The following is an 18,373-nucleotide window of genomic DNA, read 5'->3' as shown; positions in this document are numbered from 1 at the left end:
ACAAGCTTATTCCGCAGATAAAAAAAACACGTGTGTCTTATTTTTCAATGTTCTCCAACATATCAAAAAAAGACTGAAATCGGTGAGGGACTCCTGGGATAACTTTCTTGTTAGTGTGCTAATTGCAACTTCTCCTCAATAGTCCACAGCTAAGTTATCGTACGTTAATAAATGCTACTGTTGTTTTCCATGCATTGATATATTACATGATTCCAAATATAAATGGCATTAATGACTGAAGATTTTAAGGGTTGCACGACTTGGAAATTGATGTATACTGTAACGGGGTGTAAGTCCGTTTTAATTTCTTTGCCTCGCCCGATGCGCGCGACGAGATCGAAGTAATCAATTTTGTTAACTAACCGAAGAACAGGAGAGGACGGGTATTAGTCAACCAACATACTAATAGCAAAGACAACAATAGATTAACGTTTCAATCATGCACAGACGAGTTTATTTATCCTATAATCTACAACACATTTGGCCCGCGCATTTACGCTTATACGGTGTGCACGACAATCTTACATACCGTCATTTCATTTATAATCGTTCGATCGAGTTATTCGCTTGCATGCTCGCTCGCTATCGATTTTCTGGTATTCGCAGGTGTGAGGGGAAAGCAAAGATGTTACGAGCGGTCACTTATCGAAAACAATAACGTGAAGCTGGCCAGCTTACCTTATGTGATTAGTCGCGCTGTCAAGGGGAGCAGTTCTACGTCGTCTTTTAGCGTGTGGCTCAGGTTACCACTTTTCCAATTTGAAGACGAGGCCTCTTTTTGTCGTCGCGCTGCTTCTGTCGGACGGATTCAGCAACCTCGTGGCTGGCCTCCGATGGCGTCTCGACTAGCCACTCGAACTCACAGCAACAACAAAGGATTATAGGCCGTCTAACGTTCACGCTCCTTGTGGCGTTCACACACACGCACGTCGTTTCCGGTGCTAGAGGCACTTCTAGGTTCGGACACGCTATTCGCGAATTTCAGGTAACTGCTCAACTCTCGCGTTAGTGCTCTTGGACTCCTGCACGTTGTTACCGGTGTCAGAGGCGCTCTCCCACTGGTCCTTTTTGCTTCACGCGCGTTCCTTCCCATTTCGAACCGAGTTCCCATTTTCAACTTACCCGGACCGATAGGTGCTCCCCTCGCAGGCAGACATGTGATCCAGACGGTAGCGCAAACCGGACGTTTACCGTCACAATACATTGGTGTACACATTTCATATACTGGAAATGCTTTACATCAGGTAGGTGTGTGTTCATGTGTGTGAACAAATTTTCAAATTTTTGTGAGGGATAATAATGAAAACTATTTAAATTAACTAACATTAATTTCGGTTATTTTTTACTTGCTTTCTAAATTTTTTCATCACACAAGTATAAAATCGGCAAATTTACGAGCTCAAAACATTGTTATAAACTGACGAAATAATTTATTGAAAAGAAATTTGAAATAGCACTTTTTAAACCCTTTCATAACCTTTTTTCAGAATTATTCTATCTCTGATTTTGAAAAAACTATAGCCGATTAAACAAAAATGAAAAAGTGCAACAATATCTGAAGTTTTTTACTCGTTTTAATATTCGTAAAAACATTCCTGAGAAAAATCAAGGAAGCCAGAAAGAACGCTTTTGGAGAGAATTTCAAAATGACTGGCTCAGAATTTTTTTAGACTAAAAATTGAAGGACCTACGCTTGCTCAAAGTCGGAGCAAAAAATTATTACCTGTTCAGAATTATTGGCCGACACTATATATGCAATTCAGCCAGAGCTATGAAAACATTCACTAATAAAGAAACATTATTACAATTATTCTGTATCAAATAAAGTATTATGGCATTATCTTATAACGGGGAGGGGAATTGGGCGGTGCATTACCCCGCTATAATTAATTTAAGTTGTAACGAGGATTTAGACCGCTACAATATATTAATTAAACCGAGATTGAGTAGTAGCGTGCACAAATGCAACTCTTCGCGGCACTGCGTTTTCTGCTGCGCAAGACCGGCCCGGTAGGTCAGATCGCCAACTAGCCCGCGGAGAGCGTCGTGGGTCACACAGCTTAAATCGCGAAAGTTGAGGGAAGCGATAGGAAGGAAAGGGTAGTTCAAAAGAAAAGCCATGCAGTTTTAGCAGTATACAAATATATATAGTTCGTGTACGAGTCAGTGTACAGGGTGGTTCAGAGAGAGCGGTGAGATAGGCAAAGCGAGAGAGAGATCCAAGGAACGGTCGGTACTTAATCGAAACCCTTCGATTACACCTCGGCACAATTGCGGAATTCGCCTAACAGTATAGTCGCTAGTCGCGAAGGCGGAGGAGGTATTGCACGCACAGTTGCACCTCTCTCACTTGTCACAGTTAAAAGTCACTCTCTTGCAACGAGGCGATTCACAAAGAAAACCAATAGAAAACCAATACAAGCGTACGCACAACCGAATGCCTCTGCACGGCTCGCGAGCTATCGGCTAATTGCCGGCCCTTCGTCACGCGGCGCGCGGCTCGTCATACATATCGCTATGCCTACACGCGCACGCGGTCTCTCTCTACCGGCGCTCTCTCTCTTACCTTCTCCGCAGTCATCGTCTGCTGCTGCTAAGGAGAAATATAATTCAAATAATGTAACATTATAAATATATGATATTCTTAATATTATGGTCATATAGACAGAGGGACATAACGAGTTGCCGTCAAACTCGTTATAAAGTTAAGTGTCCAATGGATGATGAAGTAGCATGGAGCGGGCCGCTAGAGTGAAGCGAAACCCAACCTGGTAGCTGCAGAAATGTCTCTTACACGGCTTTCTTACCGATGGGCCCGTGGAGGCGTCGTGCGTCGATTCGTCGTGGCTGAAAACGCGAAATATAAAAACGGCTAAGCAATAGAAAAGCACTAGGAGTGCGGAGGATCGGGCACAAGTAAATGAAGCACAAAATTGTAATATAATAGCTTTATATATAAAGAACAAAAGAAAGATTACACGCAGCGTAGGTGCGAGAAAGAAGGTGCGCAAGCGGAAAAGAGAGAGAGAGATAAGTCGGGCTAGCACTTACATATAAGAGGCGTGTTCGCTGGGGCTGTCGTAGCCGTCTCTCTCTATAGGTATAGCGCGAACACGTCGTCGCAGGTACAGGTGCAAGAGAAGACGGGCGGCAACAAACAATGCCGGCTCGCCAGAACGCACCTTAAGTCACTCTGTCCACACGTGGGCACTGTCAAAGTCACCGCACTACACACGGGATCGCAAGAACAATGCACTCGATGCGAAGACAATCAAATCGTAATAGTTTATAAAAGAACAAGTACGGATAGCAAAACAAGACAAAAAAAGAAAAGTGCTGAGGGCTCAGACGTGTCGCTCTGAATGCCGTCAGTAGTACGCCGAAGGGCTCTCCTCCCACTTATTTCATTATGCCGCGTGCCTAACTAAGCGGTGCTTCGGAGTCGCGTAAATGAGTTGTCGCACGCTCTCTTTCTCTCTCTCTCTCTCTCTCTCTTTCTAATTGAACTAAAATTGGCGCGTGTATTCTTGCGCTCTCTTGCACTTACCTCTTGAACTACTGAAAGAAACATCATATATTTGTGTATGTGATACATATATATTGTATATAGAAAAAAGCAGAAAGGAAGGGGAAGAATGGGAAAAAATAATAATAGGAAGCAAAGAAAAGATAGCGTGGATGATGGAGATAAAATGGAAAAGAAGAAGAAATGAAGTGAAGAAAGAAAAAGAAAAGCAAGAAGACGAAGCTACAAGACCCTAAGGAAAGACGGAAACAGAAGACAGAGAAGCAAGACTCGCAGATACATCTACACACACATACATACACACACATACACACAAAACACAAACATACGCGCAAACATAAACATACACATGCACACACACACACAAGACACAAGTAACAGCAACTACACAAGCAAGAGGAAGTAGGTATTGGAGGATGGAGCAAAATGGAAAAGAAGAAGAATCGAAGAAGAGAAAGAAAAAGGTAAACTAGAAGGCAAATCATAAGATACTAAGGAAAAATAAGTGAGGTTGAGGGAAGGAAAGGCAGAGGGAGCAATAGGAAACAAGAAAAAGGTGTCAAAGCCTTAATAAGGAGAAAGATAGATGAAATGATTAGCAAGAAGGAGAGCAAAAGCAAAGGAAAGACAAAGGTGAAAAGGCAAAAGAAAGTAATAAAGGAAAAGCTGAAAAGAAAACATGCAAGAAAGGGAAAAAAAACAGAAGAGCGGAAAAGGCAGATCTTGGAGAGAGAAAGAGGAAGAGAAGATTAATCAGAAGAAAAATGAGAAGAAAAGAGGAACAGGCAGGCGCAGAAGACAGGGACACAAGAGTTGCAGACATACCTACAAAGGCACATATTTACACAACACATACACACACACGCACGCGCGCACTCACACACACACACACACAAAACACATACATAATCAACTACACAAACTAGATACGAGACACAAATAGTAATATAAGAAATGTAAACCAAATGTAACATATAAGTTGTAAATAAATAAACTAACTATATTGTATATAAATGTGTATGGGTCTGAGGAGAGAAAGACATAACGAGGAAATATTCACTCATTATAATCTATTAATATTCAATATTATTAAATATGATTAATATTGTCAAGTAAAAACTAGAAAAATGGAACATAAGAAAAGAGATTCATAAATTAACACGAAGTAAAATGTATTTCGTAAATATTAAAGGATGAGTACTCGTACCATAATTTAGAAGTTTTTTATTTTTTATTCTTTTACTAAATTTGGTATTGTTTCACGTGAAAGTATTGTCAAAATTTATCCAATATAAATTTGATGAACGTTTGGGATAACGTTATAACAATTAATATAAAAATTATATAACAATTAATAATTATCGACTTTCTATAATATAATCGGGACTTTGTAATTTAATCACTCTAAATAATCCTCCAGATTAAAAATAAGTTCGTCTATACATAGAGAAAAGAATTTATATTTTGAAGGGCTGTCGATATAAAGCTATATTATCTATATTGATATTTATATTTAATAAATTGATGAATAACAGTGAATAAACTAAAAATCTAAGTAACTCACTAGTCCAATAAAGATGCAGAACAGTTGAATGACGTCGGTGTAGGCAACTGAATAAAGACCGCCAAAAAGCGTATAGAAGACGGCAATACAGGCACTGAGTATTACCGATGTACCCTGGTCCATATCGATAATTACGGCAAGGGTAGCACCGAGTGCTGCAAGAATGCCAGCTGCCCAAAATACCTCACCGCATAGAGCTGGTAGAAAAAGTAGTCCGCCCATACGTTCACCAAATGCATCCTGCAGAGGATCCAGCATAGTTATGTAACCTTGTTGGCGCATCTTGTTTGCAAAAAATACACCACCTACATAAATAACATAATACGTAAAAAATTCTAACTAAAAAAACACGCAATTAAAAATTCATCATCACCATATATGGTAACAAGGTCATCGTTAATGTTTATTATATACCATAACAAAAACATTATTCAAAACGATTTCGTATAAATTGAAACTCATAATTATTATACAATGTGCAACGTAATATTTAACAGCTCATACTTTAAAAAAATATAGCGTGAAATTAGGACGATATCAAAAAATAAAACTCCATAAAACGTTTTCAATTCACTACTAAAAAAGGGACATTCATGTATGTGAGTCCTGGATTTTTTAAGTTTTGCACATACCTTCTGTAATGTTTGATTCTTATCCTACGTTATTTAAATAAATAGTTCGTAATCTAAGATATATTGATAATCACGTATCCGAGAGTAAGCAAGAAGTTGACACTTAAAAGTACTTTGTGTTTTGATATTGTTATGACCATCGAATAGCGAACATAGTGTTACCCACATAGTTCGCTGCTTCGATAGGCCGTTTGAAATACAACTAAGTACTGTTGTATCTATCGAGGAAAAGCCTGACAGTGCCGCAACGAATACGCAGTTCAATTTCTAGGCAATATTAATTCTAGGCAAAAGAAAGAGGAAATAATCTAAGACTGCTTTTTTCTCATAAGAGAGAGAGAGTCTTATGAGTTGAGCGATTAGATTATCATATAGGAAAGGAATAGCAGACTAACCACTGAATAATGAAATTCGATCTCTGGAAATAGCTGAGCCTTTATTTCAAACAGTGCTCGCGCCGTTAAGCAAGGCAGGATTGCAAAATCCTCTTGCCGCAGCGACGAGCGAATTTATACTTGCAAAAACAGCTCCTTTTTACGCTTGGTAACCCCTATGACGCTATTTTTGATAATCGCTTAGACTTTGCACAGATTTTGTCGCAAAATGGCTCGCTCGAAATTAAAAATCAGTGACTTAAGAAATCAAGTCGAAGATAACGAATTTTTAAATATAAATCGCTTTTCAAGAAAAAATTGCCTTTTAAAATTACAAGTGATTAAAGTTAGATAAGTGAATAACACGAAATTTAGAATAAATTTATGGAAAATTCTTACATCAAAAAATCACTCGTGTTTAAGCGAAAAATTTGTGATGAGAGCGAATTATACATTATTCAAAATAAAAACCACCAAATTAACAAACCGTCTTTGAATAATAATCAAATAATGAATTTGTAAATTACTCTTTTAACCATTATAAAATCAACAAACGGATAACAATCGTTATCAGTAATTTTATATGTATGTATAGCTGGATCGCTATCTCGCAACACATTAAATGTTTAAATAAATTATACATTTTTTATTTATTGATAACTCAGTTAAAAATCAGTTATCAAAGTGTCAAATTCTTGTTTCTTTTTCTTAAGATACTAGGATACTGATGTGAATTCGAATTTCCATCATATTTATTTGTTGCAAAACTACTAGCAATATTTACTTGCAAATTATATTAAGTTTGTGCCGAGAACACGCGTTGCGCTTGTTCTCGTCGGTATTTTCTCCAATTCCCCCTCTCTCTCGGCAAAGCACGGTGACCAGCGTTAGGCGCATTTAAGAATGCGCCTAATGCATGGTCATGGTTTCAGCCGACGGAGATTGCCGAGCGAGGCCGAGCCGGCCCGAAGCTATTACACTGACGATAGAGTATAGAGGTATTATAAAGAGAGAGAGAGAGTTACGGGCGTGCGTGCCCCACGCAGGATTAGGCAGTCGCGCGTCGCGAACCAATTAGCGCATTGGTCGCGAGCCGCCTAATAAGTAAGTCAAGTGGGGAGACGAAGAACGAGGAAGAATCTGTCGATCGCGAAAGAAAAAACGAGTGACACAGACAATAGTGAGTCGAGCAGTCAGTCAGAAGGTTTCCATTAAGATGGTTTAGACGGTCAGCGGTGAAGAGTCGAAAGTGCAGTTGAGGACAAAGGGTCAGCCAAACGCACACGCCACCAAGGAGCCGAGGAAGACCGAGAAGAAAGAGGACGACTGCCTTGTTCCAGCATCTGCTCGGGACGCTACCCGAAGAAGCCGGTAGGAGTGGCCCAGCGACGGCCAGCAACATGGTATGCAGGGGGCAGCCAGGCCTCCCGTTCCTGTATTGAAGGTCAAGTCTCGCAAACTAATCTTTCTCTCTCTCTCTCTCTCTCTCTCTCTCTCTCTTCAGCGGTATGGCACAGCACGTAATTGTAGGCGTCAGGTAGGTAGCAAGGCGTGCACACGCCGGCTACCTGCCCTAATTACGGTCGGCGTCATAAATTGTTCAAATAGAAAATCGTCCAGGTGATCCCTCGCCGGGCGGCTTTCTCTTTTAATTAAGTAGGCTAAGACGGTTCGTCATCAAGGCGGTCATCTGCCGGATGATGCGTGCTGTATATAGTTTAGATTTGTAAGCATGATAAGTTAGTTAATTTGTTCTTTGTTCTCTATTGTAATAGGTGTTAAGAACATCGTTGTGTTCTATAGTGTTAAGACGTATTAGCAACACCGTTGTGTTCATTAGGCTAAGATTTGTAAAAGTGGATTATAAGAGTTCATATCATTATACGGTTTGTTAATGTGTGGTAACGGTTAACGAACGAGCTTTCGTTACAACACCATAATCAATTAGATTTCCGCTGTCACAAATATTTCACTCCGAACAAGGCCACTCCTGCTGCCAATCACACATCATTATTGTTTGCCACGTCCACTAATCATATCCAGAATTTCCTTCAGTTAGCCAAGAAGCAATTGGTCTCTCCTACGTCACCATCCTACTCCCGACTGCTAAGCAACTTTGTTTAACCTTGGTTCATCCGTCACCTAAGTTTGCAGAGCTTTCTATACCTCAGCACCTATAACCACAGAATCCACAATTAATTTCTAATTCAATCTCATTATCTACTATGCATCAAGAAAATGATCATGTGAATGACGCACTGGCTTACTTCTACGCAGAAACTCATTTAAGTGCGCAAAGATATAAAGAAATTCGTGGATTCATGGCACATATTGTGGTCGATACTCATGCACGAGATTCTCATTTTGCTATCACCGATGAACCGGAGCTCCTGCTGTATAGCCTACACATGGATAAAAATGGCACACTCTATCAGGCTACTATCGGTGTTCTTAGAACTTTAGGATTCGGAGGTGATCATGATTTGCCACCAATCATCCACACCCATAAATGGAACCAATTAAAGTTACAGCAACAGTAGCACTCTAATCTTGCTCAAATTTATTCTCAATACCAGCACAACCAATCGCACTCGCAATTACAAGACCGTCCTGCTTTTAGCTCATTTGCCTTCTTAGTTGAGTCGCCATTCATCAGAGAACGCATCATAGGTTTCTTGAACCATTTAAAAGATTATACTGCTCAGGATATCTTCGGATGTGGTGGAAACATATGTGTTTGTGTCTGACCCATATTGCCTAAACCAGTGTTTGACCTACTCGTAAAATCTACGAAGGTGAGCACTGATCTTACCTATTCCTGGTTACTTGTTAAAAATACCAGGATTTTTTTAGGCAAACAACATGCTCTGAGCTTATCCCTATTGTCACTAAAACCGACCTTTATAAGTTCTTGCCTATTACTGCCCGGACTTCCTTCCGATCACCCGAACAGGCTCAACTTCATTATCCTCCGATACCGCCAATTTACCGGAATAACTCTAACACAATCAACCTTCATCCAACAGCTCCCGCAATCAAATTTCAACAACGTACCTATCTCAGCAAATATCCGGCTTTTTACTATGACTGAAACCAGTAAACGCTATACAAATACCAGAACCCCAAAAACTCACACTTTCAATAGTATACATTAACATAAATGGACTAAACAATACATCACATTTTGCTATACTCGAAGCCCAGACCCTCATTAAAATCTACGGTCTCATAGCCGTCACCGAAACTTTACTTAAAAATATTTCCAACTCTTACCTCGCCCTTCAAAATTACAAATTTTTTCGACTAGATCGCGTGTGAAGGTAAGCAGAGTGGTGGTATGCTTTTATGTCCGTGATCAACTGATAGTGAAAATTCTTGCAACTTCAGATCTGGACTTTGATAATACCCCGGAATTTTTGATAACAAAAATAAAATATCGTGATTGTAAACTTTAATTTAAAGTGGTTTATCGTCATCCCACTGCTAATATTCCAACATTTTCTTTTGAATCCACTACTTCTTTCCTTCCATTATACATCGATATAGTTATTACTGGAGATTTTAATTCCCACATCATTGCTAAATTTCCGCAAGCTCGCTCACTGCGTGACCTGATCGACATAAACGCCTTCAAAGTAGTCTCCTTTGAACCAACACGTCATCTTATTGCAGACAACAGCTCCGTCACTCATACTACTCTCGACCTCTTCATAGTAAACTACACTATATCTATACAAAATTTTTCACAATCTCTCTCCCCTTTCGCTCCATTACATGACCTAATAGAACTTTTCATTACTTTCTCAGTTCTCTGTGAAACACTAAAGATATTTTTCTCAGGATAACTGTATAGAGTCAAAAACACTGCCCTGAACAAACTGATTATACCAAAGCTGTCTCTACAATGCAACTCTATTTCTTCCTCTAATATTCCTTCACCCACAGTTCAAACCCTTGAGCGCATTTTTTCCTCAGCCGTTCTTGAATCGTTCGATAAGTTTGCACCGAAGCGTTCAATAAAAAATTTCTGTGATTTAAAGAGAATAGAGGATGAAGAAGCAATTTTAACTTGTGTTCAGAGGGTAAATATACATGGGAATATATAAAAAAAGGCTCTGTCTCAGAGCCTTTTATTATTTTTGAGTGCCGGTGTATTTGCGACGGCAATGTGACATTAGCAGGTAAATTGGGCTCCCATTGCTCAGAAAACGTCGGTACATGAAATTTCCTTTTTACTATACCGTCTAAAGCGGCTAGTCTTTGGATCAATAGGGTGTCATCATCAATTCCATATTCAATACAGCTATAATCATTACTAAACAATTGATTTATAGTTGAAGAGCCTGCTTGATTATTCACACTATCACCAATATGATTTTCAGAAATAGCTCCAATGACGCTATCATTTAAATCATTATTACGAGGGGGGGGGGTCAATAAGTCTTTACAAAATCCAAGAGATGGCGCTCGTCACGCTTGAATTATGATGTTTTTGGCAAGCAATACTACTAACTAGATATCGTACAAAGTTTCAGCTCGATTCATTAAGTCGTTTTTTTGTGAGTGTTGGTTGAACAAAAATGTTATTGGTTTATTTGAAAAATGGAAAAAACAGAGTTTCGAGCGGTGATAAAACATTTTCATTTGAAAGGCCTTATACTAAAAGAAATCACAGTTGAAATGAACACCGTTCATGACAAGTCTGTCCCTGTGTTTAAGACTGTTTATAACTGGGTAAATGAATTTAAACGCGGCCGTACAACAACAAAAGATGAATCTCGTTCAGGATGCCCCGTAGAAGTGAGTACGCCCGAAATGGTCAACAAAATCCACGATATGGTGTTGAGTGATAGAAGATTAAAATTGCAAGAATTAGTTGAGGCCACAGGGGTATCAAAGTTTACAATCATTTCAATGTTACATGAAAAATTGGGGATGAAAAAAATATCAGCAAGATGGGTGCCACGTTTGCTCACTGTTGAAATCAAACGAACGTGGTCACCTCTAAGGCTCTTTTGGCACGCATACGTCGTAATCTGGAAGACTTTTGGTGTCGACTCGTAACTGTAGACGAAACATGGGTACATCACTATACTCCTGAAACCAAAGAACAGTCCAAACAATGGATTACCGCAGGAGAATCAGCCTCAAAGAAGGCAAAAACACTAGTCAGCTGGCAAGATTATAGCCACGGTTTTCTGAGATGCGTATGGAATCATCTACATCGACTACTTGAAAAAGGGCCAGACGATCACTGGACAATATTATGCGTCATTATTAGGTTAGCTGAAAGAAAAAATCATAGAAAAACGTCCTCACTTGAACAAAAAAAAATGCCTCTTTCTTCAAGACAATGTTCGAGTTCACACGTGTGCAGTTTCGATGGCAAAAATTAACGATTTAAAGTTCGAATTGATTGACCATCCACCATATTCGCCTGATTTGGCTCCCAGTGACTTTTTCTTATTTCCTAGCCTCAAAAAATGGCTTGCCGGACAACGATTCACGTCGAATGAAGAAGTCATCGCCGAAACAAATGCCTATTTTGAGGGTTTTCAGAAATCATATTTTTCTGATGGCTTAAAAAAACTGGAAGGCCATTTAATAAAATGTATCGACCTTCCAGAAGATTATGTTGAAAAATAAAAAAAAATTACACACGCAAAACTTTTCTTTCCTTCTTTTTGTAAAGACTTATTGACCCCCCCTTATCAACATATCCACTGTCTTCACTTTCTTCCCCACTTGAAATATCAGTAATATTCATTGCTTCAATTATATAGATAAGTTGAGTAATTTTTGTCGATAGCTACTGCATAAATTAATTTTTTTCTACCGGATCTCTACTGACTTATATACTTTTACAGGTAAAAATTTCTTGTGGATAGTACGAACTTTTATGCGCCATCTATTGGCAAATTTACCTCATGACAAAGTAAATTTTTACATAAGTCAAAAAAAAATGTAGTTGTCTGTTTCTTTAACTATCGGCCGCCATATTGAAGCTACCATGCTAGATTTTGTAAATTTAGCTACCATATGGGATTCTACAATCTTTGTCAATCAATCAAATAATTTCAAGCGTCAAAAGCATATGTTATTTCTTAAATTTTAGCGCTAACGTATTAGTATCCTAAAAAAAATTTTGTTAATCAATCGTTTATTTATAATAATTATAAACAATTACATATAAGCAGTTTACCCCCATTACTCAATAGTCTAGATATAGTAATACCTAAAAAAGCCAAAATTTTCAAAATCCCACATTGATTTTGAAAAATACGGAAAAAACAGTCAAACAAATAAAGAAGGTCATATATGGACTCCTGTGACTGAAAGGGTTAAAATATGAAGGATTAGTTACTTATTAGTTGCGATTTTCCGACCCTATTCCCGACGATCGCCATAAATTAGGAACGGCGGTCTGGCGCCCAATTATTAGTCGGGTGAAAACGGTTCAACCAGGCCTTGTGACGGAAGTACTTGGAGTGCGCGGCTGAAACCCCCCGAAGTTCACCACCACAAAGATTGAATTAGATAAATAAAGTATCTTAAAAATATGCGCATTATGGTACGATAATTGCTAGAACAATCACTATTTGATTTCCTATAATAACAATCTACGAAATTGATCAATACCTATTAATATTACGGATATTTTCTTAGTGTTTTCTTTATTTTATGACTATTATACCGATAATTTGGTTTTTGAATGTGTAAAATTTGAATTGAAATAAATTGTAACGGGGTTAATACCGTTTATTTATTTTGTGCGCGCGATCGTATCGAAGAGCACGTGGGATTATCTGAACGTTCAAACACGAAAACCGGAGAGCAGGCGAGAACGGGTGTCAGTCAACCAACTATCTACTAATGCGAAATAAATACGTCGGAAATATTGGTAATATCACAAGCGAGAACGTTTATTGCCTCTTAATGCTACACTTCATTCGGCCCGCGTCTTTATGTTTACATGCCGCGCGCACGAGAACATGCAGTGTCAGATCGCTCGCCGCTCATAGTTCGCAGAGTTATTACGTGCACGCTTTTCGTCGAGTACGAGAGATTAGTTATAGATAATTCTATCGCGATCGCGAAATTAAGCTGGCCAGCTTACCTTATTAACTCTCGCACGGGTAACAAATGAGACGAAGAAGGCTCGTACGGCACACGCTATGTCTTTCGGTAATGTTTATCTGCCGGCGATGATGTCTCTCGCTTACGGTTTCGCCCTCGATGGCGAAACTCTCCGCTCACGCACACTTACACGCATTCTTGCACGCACACTTTCCGGACGTAAGGCTATGACACGGCTCCTTTCTTTTCGACTCTGCACTCCGGAAAACTCGGGAAAAACTCTGGTCCTTCTGAATGGCGGTTGAGTGTGCGGGTTCTAATTTTTCACTGGTTCGTTTTTATTCGCGCGCGTTCCGTCGCGTGTCGTACCGAATTCCTCCAATACATTTCGCCCCAACCGGCAGGTGCTGCTCTCGCTGGCAGCCGCATAGTTGGGCTGTTAGCGCTAATACGACGTTTACCGTCACAAAATATAAAGTTACAATATTTATTCAAAGAGTATGGAAAACGCTTAATAATGAAAATTCGAGCCGTGTAATTGAAAAGAAATAAATTTTTTGTAGTTTATGATATGATGAAAATTGAAAAGATGGACCTCCCGCTCTCATCACAAAATGAAACGGAAAAAACGAAAAATTGGAAAAAAGTTGCAGGAAAAAGAATGAGAAACAGCCCAGAAAACAGTAGCGGCGAAAACAAGCGTCCCGCATTCACCCTGGAGAATTGGCTAAGTGCTACACCAACAAATAATCTTTTCGAACCGTTGAGCGCAGAATCAGGGAAAGAAAACCAAGAGGATGATAATGCAAAAAATGATGTCAATAAACAGGTTCTTAAATCACCGCCGATATATGTAAATGAAGTAGAAAATATCAAACCTCTAGAAGAGCTGCTAAATAAAATAGCCAAGAATAGCTATACTATTAAACTGCTAAGTAATAATAAATTAAGCATACAGCCTGCTGACTCAGAAATATACCTGCCGATTGTCAGGGCGTTGAAGGAGAAGAACACTCAATTCTACACCTTTCCACATAAACAAGACAAAGGATTCAATGTTATGCTAAGGGGATTGTACCCTTTGACTAATATCGAAGAAGTAATAAACGAACTTGAAGTTAAAGGACACAAAATCACGAAAATTACTAACATACTCAGCAGAATCACCAAGGCGCCAACTCCGCTCTTTACAATCGAACTAGAAGTAAGTGGAAATAACAAAAATATTTTTGAAATCAACAGGCTGCTTAACTCAGTGATCACTTTCGAGCCATTGAGGAAAAGAAGAGAAATCCCTCAGTGCCTTAACTATCAGGAGTTTGGACACACCAAGAATTACTGCAGCAAGGTCCCAGTCTGTGTCAAATGTGCAGAGCATCACAACACTAAAAACTGCCCATTAAAGGGTAAATCTAACAAGGTAATATGTGCTAATTGTAAAGGAGACCACCCTGCAAGTTACAGAGGATGCCCAACACATAAACAGCTCCAGCAAAAGTTATTCCCCACCTTAAGAGAAAAAACACTACAATCTCACCCAAGTAACGTTACCAACAATAGAAAAGAAAATATCGCAACTCACACAATAAAGCCAGAACTTTCATATGCTCAAGTAGCAACTAGCAACGACAAAGTAGAAGATAGCAGCGAAACACAAACTACAAACGCTACCAATAGTCGACAGACAGAAAACACTGAATCAAGCCGAGTAAAAAGATTAGAAGCACTAGTGGAAAAACTAATGGACAGAATGGAAACCATGTTTAATCTACTGACAACGTTACTGGGTAAGTTTACACAATGAGAAACCAACTTAAAATAATAATTTGGAATGCCAATGGTTTAAATCAAAGAAAGCTAGAGTTGGAAAGCTTCCTAATCAGAGAAGATGTAGATATTATACTGATTTCTGAAACACATTTCACTAACCAGCATCAATTTAAGATCCCAAACTATAAAGTATATCAAGCGGATCATCCAGATAACAAAGCGCACGGAGGTGCAGCAATTATTATTAAATCTTCGATTAAGCATCATTCAACAGTTAATCATCAGAAGCTAAATATCCAGGCGGCAAGCATAATAATCACAGATTGGACGGGGCCAATTACAATGACAGCAGTATACTGTCCTCCAAACCATACAATAGACAAAGAGGAGTTCAAGTTCTTTTTCAGCTCTTTCGGTCATAGGTTCATAGCTGGCGGTGACTTTAACGCGAAGCATCCATGGTGGGGATTCAGATCGGCTACTCCATCTCCTAGAGGAAATCAACTTTACAAGGTAATGAAGGAAAACGACTACTATCCAATTTCAACAGGTGAACCTACATACTGGCCATCAGACCTAAACAAGCTTCCTGACCTAATCGACTTCGCGATAGTCAAAGGAATAAACTTATACTACTTCGAGGCCACATCATGCCTAGAATTATCCTCAGATCATTCCCCGATAGCGATTTCCTTACAAGCCAAGAAAATAAAAAAAGAAGCAACAATAAAAATCACCGACTGGAACAAGTATAAGCAGTATATAGAAGAGAATATCCATAGTAATATACCACTCAAAACCACTAAAGATATAGATGATTGTATAGTAAACTTTAACTCAATATATAACAAGCACAAATCAAGTACACTACTTCAACAAAGAAAATAAGCTATCACGATACTCCAAACCACATTATTAGAAAAATAAAGGAAAAGAGAAAACTCAGAAAGAACTGGCAAATTACTCGACACCGGATAGATAAGGCCAAATGGAATACTGCAACAAGGGAAATAAAAAAACTTGCTACAACAGGAAAAAAACCGTAAAGTGGGAAAATATCTAAGCGAACTTACCCCTACAGCATCCACTAAATATTCCTTATGGAAAGCCACACGAAACCTAAAGAATCCAAAAAGATTGATTCCACCTATTCGTCAACCTTCTGGAAGCTGGGTCAAGACCAATAAAGAAAAAGCTCAAGCATTTGCAAATCATCTCTGCAAAACATTTACACCTAATGAAAGAATTATTACAGAGACTGAAGAAAGACAATTACTAAATAACTCAATAAACGAGGAAGATGGTCAGACTAAATCGGCCCAACTGACTGAAGTTATTAAGCTAATAGGTAAAATTAAAAACAGAAAAGCCCCAGGAATAGACAATATAACCGGGAAAATGATTAAGGAACTACCCACTAAAGCAATAAGACACATAACAATCATTTTTAATGCTTGTCTCCGAATTTGCTATTTCCCACTTATATGGAAAAAAGCAGAAGTCAATGTTATCCCCAAACCAAGTAAAAATTTGGAACAAGTCACAGCTTATAGACCTATCAGTCTGCTATCAGTTCTTTCGAAAATCTTTGAAAAAGTCATCCTCACCAGAATGAACAAATATATAGAAGAAAAAAAATTGATACCGGATCATCAATTCGGATTTCGGCAGAACCATTCCACATTTGAGCAGATAAATCAAATAGTAGTGCAGATCAGAAAAGCGTTAGAGGACAGAAAATTTTGCTCAGCAGTGTTTCTTGACATTCAGCAGGCTTTTGATAGAGTCTGGCACGACGGACTAGCACACAAGATCAAAGAGGTATTTCTAATCAACCTAGCAAAGTTGCTACAATCCTACCTAACTAACAGACATTTCAGAGTAAAGGTTGGAGATGATTTCAGGGATGATCTGCCAATCAAAGCAGGTGTTCCACAAGGTAGCGTTTTAGGCCCTGTACTCTACACTATTTACACAGCGGACATCCCTGTTATGCAAAACATCACAACAGGAACATACGCGGATGATACAGCACTGCTGACCTCACATGAGGATGGAGAAGTGGCATCCCGCACTCTCCAGACATATCTCAACGAGATACAAACCTGGTTAAACACTTGGAGTATAAGAGTGAATGAGGACAAATGTAATCATGTCACATTCACTCTTAAAAAGAAAACATGCCCACCGGTCTTCCTAAACGGTAAAAGTGTTCCACAAAGTGAGCATGCAAAATATCTGGGAATGCACCTGGATCGAAGAATGAACTGGAGGGTACACATATGGACAAAAAGAAAACAGCTTAACTTGAAGCTAAGGAAAATGTACTGGTTTATAGGGAGAAATTCTCAACTAGCCCTCGATAATAAACTACTGCTATACAAGTCAATTCTTAAACCGGTATGGACTTATGGAATACAACTTTGGGGCACGGCTTCCAATTCAAATGTGGACATCCTGGAAAGATTCCAATCAAAGGCCCTAAGGACCATTGTGGACGCACCTTGGTTCATTCCCAATGAAATAATAAGAAGGGACACAATGATATCTACAGTTAAGGAGGAAGTGGGAGTGTTCTTCAACAAATACAAAACTAGATAGCAGGCTCATCCTTACCCGTTGGCAGTCCGCATACTACACCAATACATTCGCAACTCTCGACTCAAGAAACATAAACAATTAGTATAGATTTTGTTTTTTTTTCCGTAATAAGTCATGTAATTTGATCATCTAATCCAGGTACGAGCATTCCAATGGGAAGCTCGCCTTTTCCAAATGTTTTCTTTTTTCTATAGTGTCATACAATTTACAAATGCATTTTTTTGCAGATTGTAAATATAAATAGGAGTAATAAAAAAAAAAAATAAATAAATAAAAGATATGATACCTCATAAATTTTTAATACAATATTGAACCATATTGAATGTTATTGAACTGATTCACTAATACATATTTCTCTGCTGTAATATGTATTTTATAAAAGAATTCAAAAACTTATTATTTTTGTTGTTGAGAGTGGATGGGTATGGGTGAATGAGCGAAACGGAAAGAATAAATAAGTGAAAGAGAGAGAGAAAGAAAGGAAGGAGAGTCCATGCTAGCATCCTTAACTGAATGAAAAGAGACAGAGAGAGAATCATTGTAGTGGACGCTTCATTTCTTTTCTTACGTAAGACTGTTAACGGGTTTGATTTTTTCTCATTTAGATCCCCCCGCAATCACCCGCTATAAAGAACTTCGTTTTCAAAATCCAACTTTAAAAAAGGTATTGCTGTTAAATATGGTACACTGCCGGTCAGTCACTTCCCCCCCCCCCTCCTCGAGCAAAATTGCTTGAACTTGGAAATTTCATATTTTTGGTCAGAATTAACGTACAGAAACGAGCGGGAGCGTATTTGGAAGCTTTTTTCAAGAGCTTTCGAATAGTATG

At 38.7% G+C, this 18,373-nt stretch overlaps 1 protein-coding gene across 7 annotated transcripts in view; it reads right to left on the bottom strand.

Annotated features, from left to right (window-relative positions):
* LOC131663269 (high-affinity choline transporter 1) overlaps positions 1-18,373 on the bottom strand; it is a 410,533-nt gene that overhangs the window by 185,472 nt on the left and 206,688 nt on the right. For all 7 annotated transcript variants that reach the window (XM_058933576.1, XM_058933580.1, XM_058933581.1 and 4 more), the window contains one exon: positions 5,091-5,395. In XM_058933576.1, the coding sequence (XP_058789559.1) occupies positions 5,091-5,395 (305 nt within the window). The remainder of the gene's footprint in view (positions 1-5,090; positions 5,396-18,373) is intronic.

This window comes from Phymastichus coffea, unplaced genomic scaffold (assembly GCF_024137745.1).
Source record: "Phymastichus coffea isolate CEN01 unplaced genomic scaffold, Cenicafe_Pcof_1.1 PCOF00032, whole genome shotgun sequence".
NCBI lineage: Eukaryota > Metazoa > Arthropoda > Insecta > Hymenoptera > Eulophidae > Phymastichus > Phymastichus coffea.
This window is presented reverse-complemented; position numbering and strand designations above follow the sequence as displayed.